A 6,331-nucleotide genomic window follows, 5' to 3' on the forward strand; every position below is an offset into this window, starting at 1 on the left:
AAAACAAAATCATTTTAAGATCCTAAGAAACCTTGCAATACACCAATCATATTGGATACAGCACTTTTGGAAATTGTGCGAATAAAAGTAAGGAATGACTGAGCCTGAAACGATTAGACTTGAAATAAATTGGTCTTCTTTTCAGAGTTGAACGTTATGGTTTGAGCATTCTTTTTGCCAGTGGTACAGGTTATTTTCATTGACCTACAACTTACATAAACTAAACAGATTTCAAGTTTCTGTTGTGCGAACATTGCAAACATTGGGGTACGAATGAATCAGAGAAGGAACAAAACTTGAAAGTAACAAGAGGTTGCGTGAAGACATGACTCTACTTTCCGTAACATAATTGCACTTGCTGAACATCAGAACTAATATCTATCTTTCTATTTTTCAGCTCCAACATGCACATTTATTCGCAACCAAACTTAAATGGCCAAACAGAAAGCCTCAACCCACAATTGAAACAAGAGGAATCCCATCCATCCATATACTCTCCAAACCAACAGATGGCAGCATGGAGCTCTTCAACCATGGGTAGATCGACACAAAGCCCTTACGCAGTGTCCCGGACAGCTTCTCTTTGCCATGCGGAGAGCTACCACTCCCTTCAGACCTACCAGCAAAGTATCCTGCGTCGACAGGATTTCCTTCAACGGCAAGTCCAATTAAGAACCTATGAATCCGTGAGCCAAAGCCCCATTGGATGTTACGGAACACTTCCATCACGTCGCTCAGCTTTCAAGCCTCCTCCTCAACGCCAAAGATATAATGAGTTGGAGGAGTACGCCCGACAGTATGAGGACCTTAACACCAGGAGGATGTGGCACACTCGAAGTGGTCCATGTCAATCCCAACCGGAGAACCACCCACGGTGTCCTGGATATTCCGAGTACCAGAATGTGTCCGAGATGCAGGCCCAGCGTGCCTTGGATCCTTTTCCCAAAAACTCAATGGAGCCAACTCCCGAGTTCCACAGGTCGTCGACTTTACCCCGCCCTCCAAAAGCTGGGGAAGGGTTCAAGCGATCAGCCTTCGAGAACTCCAGGCGATTTTTCAATTACATGGAGGCCCATAAGACTCAAGATCCGAAGGTGGGATACTCTACCATGTCCTTGCCGAGGAAGATGCCCGTAAAAAAGTTGGTCAGCCAATTCAATAGTCAAATTGAAAACCAATCGTCAACCACTAAACCAGTTTGTGGAACCCTGACCAAACGGAAACAGTTGCCAGATCTGAATATGTGTGACCGCCGAAGATCCATGCAGCTTGCACCTACGGATCAATTTAATCAAGGTTTCGAGAGAAAATTGAGTATGGATGAGGATATTGGGCGACATGCTCGTCATTATCATAAGCATCTGCCCAGAAATTTAGAAGAAGAACGACAAAGTGTTGAGAAGATTCTTGAAGGGTGGCGTTCCCAAGTCAATCAGGTGAGAACTGAACACTTTCAAGATGAATAAAATGTCCTCTAATAGTCTACATTTTTATTCATTTCAGAGGCATGGAGAGCCGCTTTATTCCAATCTGACCGAATTGGATCCCAGGAGGTGAGTCCCAAGCAATCTTTCGAATATTTTCATTAGCCTCTTTGTGAAGACGTTGTGATGCCGAAGAATTGGGGTTTGGCTGCTCAATCTAAATTAATTTCAAGATTCTCCCCTGAGTTTGATTGGTGATGGCTGACATTGCATATTTTGGAATCATTTCACCTCTCGTCGTACATGCATTACATCCACATGGTGGAACAGACCTCTAGGATACATAGTTTGAGGGTTCTAAAACCCATTATGCTTTTGAAGAATGAGATGGAATGCGATGTTTCCCCGACTTTTGTTCAAATCCCAATGCCATCAGGCACACAAAGGAGGAAGAGGAGGATACTGTCTGGAATTTCATTCTTTGAGGTGGTAAGGCAAATGCTCACCCTGAGTCATTCAGTCAATTACCCTTTGACTGGACACAAAATAACCGCCAGGCCAATTGATGGTGCTGCTGAACAAGCATGCGCAACCGCAACATTGGAACTATTGATAAAGACATTAAATGCGATGATTTCATTAAGACCAAGCCAAAATGAGCTGGCATTTTTTGTCTCTCGCTGTAATGCCAGTATTTGTCAGAATGTTCACTCTTTCCACAACTACATCCATACAATTAGTTGAACATTTGTATCTTTGTGCATACCTGGTGATGATCCTTTAGGTTTGACCCAATGGGGTCCTAGTGTGAAGTCTGGTTATTAGGTTGAAATTCCTCAAGACCAATCAATGGTGCTCTATTGAGGTGCTTCTGAATGATTCAGTGACTCCAAGTAGCCGGCATAGGGCACTGCACGCTGTTTGAAAGCGTTTTCTATCCGCAGTGGGAGGGTTCAAGGTTGATTCAACCCCGTCGTGATCATCATTGTCATTCAACAGATGGTAGTGCAGTGCCCACGTCTCAAATCCTCCCCCTTAATCTTCCAAGGGTCCGATTTCCTCCCCGTTCTCACTTCTCCCATCCTCCCCCTTTTTGGTTGCGTTGGCGTGAAATCGGTGAGAATTGGCCAGATATGGTTTTTATCGACCCTGATGCTGGCCAAAGCTGGGCAATATATTACGCCTCCTAAACGGATGGCCACCATTGTTGCGGTCCAGTCTTGACCAATAATTGAGTGGAGATTTATGGACATCTCCTGGAATCAGGTCAACTTGAAATGTGCTCAGGTGTGTGAGTGTATTATGGTTCTATTTGGATTCTTGCTCCTTCGCGGGAACCCATAATTCCATCCAAGACCGAGGTCAGTAATTAATCACCAACACTGATCCTCATTCTTTAACTTTCACTGGATCCGAGAGTTTGTCTAAGACGACCCTTAATGAATCGCCGTGGATTTATGGTGGCTCAGGCAACTTTGTGCATATGGCATGCATGCATATTCATTCGCGCACGTGGCTTTTAAAAGAGACTCTCTTGCTCTAATTTACTCCTCACGAGCTCTTCGGCTCGTCTTCTATTCGAACAAAATACTCGCCTGTATTCGGACACGCCGAGAAAGTGAGTTATGTGGGTAAAAAGGCAACGTAACAATGGCCACGGGCCATTTTGCACATTCTTCACTCACTTGCAGTCCAAAGCCGCTCATTGGAATTGCGATTTTCCATGCTGTGAACGGTCTAAGATGATACCAAACTTCTCTGCCGCTCTTCTTGTATGATAATTTTGCAGCAAGGGATTAGCTTTGGTTATAGACTTTTATTTTGGAAGGAAATGGAGAGTTAGGTGATTTCAACTTTGAATTTGAATTTCCCACCCCTGCTAATGACACTCAAACCGAAATGAAAAATGGTTGGAGGATTGCGGACTATGGAAAAAACGCTAGCTTTCAGCCTTGAAGGGCCCCATTTCTCATTGTTGCCTTTATTAATCCCCTTTGTTAGACTCATGTTGGTGCCAATTACGCTTGAAACATTTCCTGTGTGCGCGTGTTTCAACCTCAAATCTCAGCCCAAATGAGACAAATTCAACATGGGAAGTGATAATCACACCAACTTGTCTTTGTAGTGGAACATTGGAGTGTAATTACGTGCCGTTGGCACGTGCTGAGAAAATATGATTTTTTTTGTCGCTCCATTCCAATCCGTCTTGGATTTCAATGCTCGCCATCAACGAACTGTTGCTGCCAAAGAGAGTTCAAGTCTGTGCATTTAGAAGCCGTCTCCTAAGCGAATATTACAGGGTGTCCCGAAATAAAGACGCACATGCAATTACTTACATGCTGCCCAACCTCCCCTCCCCCGCCTAAAAAAAAACAACCCAACGAACTTGAACCCAAACAATCTGGAGACACCCTTAAAGAAGGCCTTGCACGAAGTTTGGACGCACGATGTTTTGAAGCTTATTGTCCCCTTCCATCATGAAAGGGGCCTTCAACGAGTTCGAATTCCGTCAAGACAGACCGTGTGGTGTCGTCCAGCTTTATGCAAGTCATTTGAAGATGGGGGATCATTTATGCTTTGTTGGAAAGGTTTTCAATGCCCCTGCCACTAAGCCTGAACGAATCTCAAGCTTGATTTCCTTTTCTTAACCCACATGTTTTGACAATGTTCAGGTCCAAAAATCCTCGAGTTTACTTCATGGCCACGACGATTGTGTCCTTCCTCAAACATCCAGTCTTTCATTATGTTTTGCTACTGTTGAATCCTACGTCCAAGTCAACCGTGAGGGTTGGAATGGAAAAAGTATTTTGTCGACTGTCTGATGTGTTTTTTCGCTAAAGATTTTGCCTGCACCCTATGATTGACGGATTTTTCTCCTCGGGGACAAGCAGTGAAGGTGTAAATTGTACACTACTAAAGCGAGAGACGTCTTTAATAGTGGCTACCCTAGCCCGTGCCACGGTTGCTCAGTAAATTATGATGGACAAGCAATCAAAACTATCATGGGGGGAAAATGGACTTGGTTGGGCTCTTGATAACATACCTACCGATCCGGGTGGAAGTAGTGTTTGTTGTATTCTTTTAAAGCCGTTTGAATCTCAATGGCTCTGGTAATGATTCTTCCCAGGAAATGTGGACCGAACACCAAAGACTATGTTCAAAAGTCGTGCTTTCATTTGGAATTTGTTACAAAATCTTGGTTCGAGAAAACAAAACTTTCTTCTTTGTCAGAAAATCATGACCGAGAAAGGAGAAGAAGGGAGTATTTCATCAATGCTAGTTAATACATTAGCGAAGCTCATTTGAGTGCGCTGAACAGTTTGGCAGCTCGGTTGGAATCTTTTGCTTCAGGGCGACAATTTTCTTTGTACCGGTCATTGCGCCTTTTCCTCCAGCACCTTTTTCTCTTACGTTCAACGGACTTCTAGTGCTCTGGACTGAATGGCATTGGTACCAAAAGCGCATGAGAATTTGGAGCAATATTCATCACCGACTGACGTGATGGTGCTCAGAGCGAATGATTTATATCGGACAAGAACTTTCATCACATTTGTTTCTCTGATCGGATTTGTCTGGAAATGAATTGGATACTTCTCTTCAACGGTGGGATTAATACCAAGGACTATCATCTAAATCAGAACGAAATTCACAATGAGGCCTTAAACCGTTGTTGTCGTGACTGGCCAGACATCGGCCTGAAGGTCGACCTGTCGGATATAAATGACCTAGTTTTTATATGAATGAAGATAGGAGATCGTACAATGTACGTACATTCAACATTCAGACATGCATTGGTGCGAAAATAGACTCGCTGTAGTAAGTACCATTGGCAAGGCTTGTCTTGGTAGCTCCATTTCGACTTTAATTTGATACCAGACCTTTCCTCGAATTTGATTTACCAACTCACGATCGGGACTTTTAACACTTTCTTTGGGACATGAATGATGTGCATACAGTTTTCAATGAAGTTTGTTGAACCGAGAGGGTCGTGGTTTACGCACACCAAAGTCAACGTGAGTGTGGGCATTTCTATCAGGACGGTTATGTGGAGAACTATTCGATTACAAACTCCGCTCTGATTCAGTTATGGGAGGATTGAAGATACTCTGACAGAGAATTGGCGAGGGTTCAGAGGCAAACCATGCGTTTGGTTGGTGGTTTGGTTGGTTCTTTGTCTACCTCAATCAATGTTCAGGGAGTTCTTTTTTTCTATCAAGATGTTTGCCGATTAGGCGTCCGTAAGAACCGAATCAGTACGGGTTAGGCTGGGGCCAATTTTACGGGCATTAGCGTAATGACTTGTTCATCAATCCCTTTTGACTTTTGTGGGGCAATTTAGCGATACAGCATTTTTCCCTCAACTAGAAGATGGCGATCACCACCAATAGGATCGGCATCATCGATATTGGCCTCATTTTGAAGGCCTGCTTTTCATTGGTGTTGGTGGTTAGGCCAATTGAATTTCATGGCAGGTCTGACTGATTGGAATAGCCTGATAGGGAGTTTTATGTTTCTTGAATAAGGTTGATACGACTCATGGGCCTTACGGTCAACGCCCTTTTAAAGAGAGTTGGAGTCAAAGAGATTTTCTTCATAGGATAATACGACATGTTTTTACTTTCACTTTTTATACTTTAATCGCATAGCAAGTCATGCCAAAGAAATATTGATATGTGAACAGTAAACAAATTCAAAACTGTTCACTCGAGCTACTCTCTAAGGAAGTTTGATGATGAGTTTGAAGATTGATGTTGTAAGCCAGAATTGTAAATTAGGACAGGTAATCCGCTGGTTTGTAAAAGCTGGTCACTAACCTTAATATAACTTTTGACCCCGTTCCCAAAATTTCTTAGCAATTTTACAACTAAAGGCCAACTTTACTCCACGCAAATGGAAATGGACAATAT

The 6,331-nt window shown here is 43.2% G+C and overlaps 1 protein-coding gene and 1 long non-coding RNA gene across 2 annotated transcripts in view; one reads left to right on the plus strand and one right to left on the minus strand.

The window, feature by feature from the left end:
- LOC131878480 (uncharacterized) overlaps window positions 1-2,783 on the minus strand; it is a 3,359-nt gene extending 576 nt beyond the window's left edge. Inside the window, exon 1 of the long non-coding RNA XR_009373029.1 lies at window positions 2,191-2,783. This is a non-coding gene — a long non-coding RNA (uncharacterized LOC131878480). The remainder of the gene's footprint in view (window positions 1-2,190) is intronic.
- LOC131878477 (uncharacterized) overlaps window positions 1-6,331 on the plus strand; it is a gene marked incomplete in the record, with an annotated part of 91,075 nt that overhangs the window by 42,884 nt on the left and 41,860 nt on the right. The window contains 2 exon segments of the mRNA XM_059224457.1: window positions 398-1,436; window positions 1,504-1,553. Of these exon segments, the coding sequence (XP_059080440.1) occupies window positions 398-1,436; window positions 1,504-1,553 (1,089 nt within the window).

The sequence above is a fragment of the Tigriopus californicus genome, chromosome 3 (assembly GCF_007210705.1).
Source record: "Tigriopus californicus strain San Diego chromosome 3, Tcal_SD_v2.1, whole genome shotgun sequence".
Taxonomy (NCBI): domain Eukaryota; kingdom Metazoa; phylum Arthropoda; class Copepoda; order Harpacticoida; family Harpacticidae; genus Tigriopus; species Tigriopus californicus.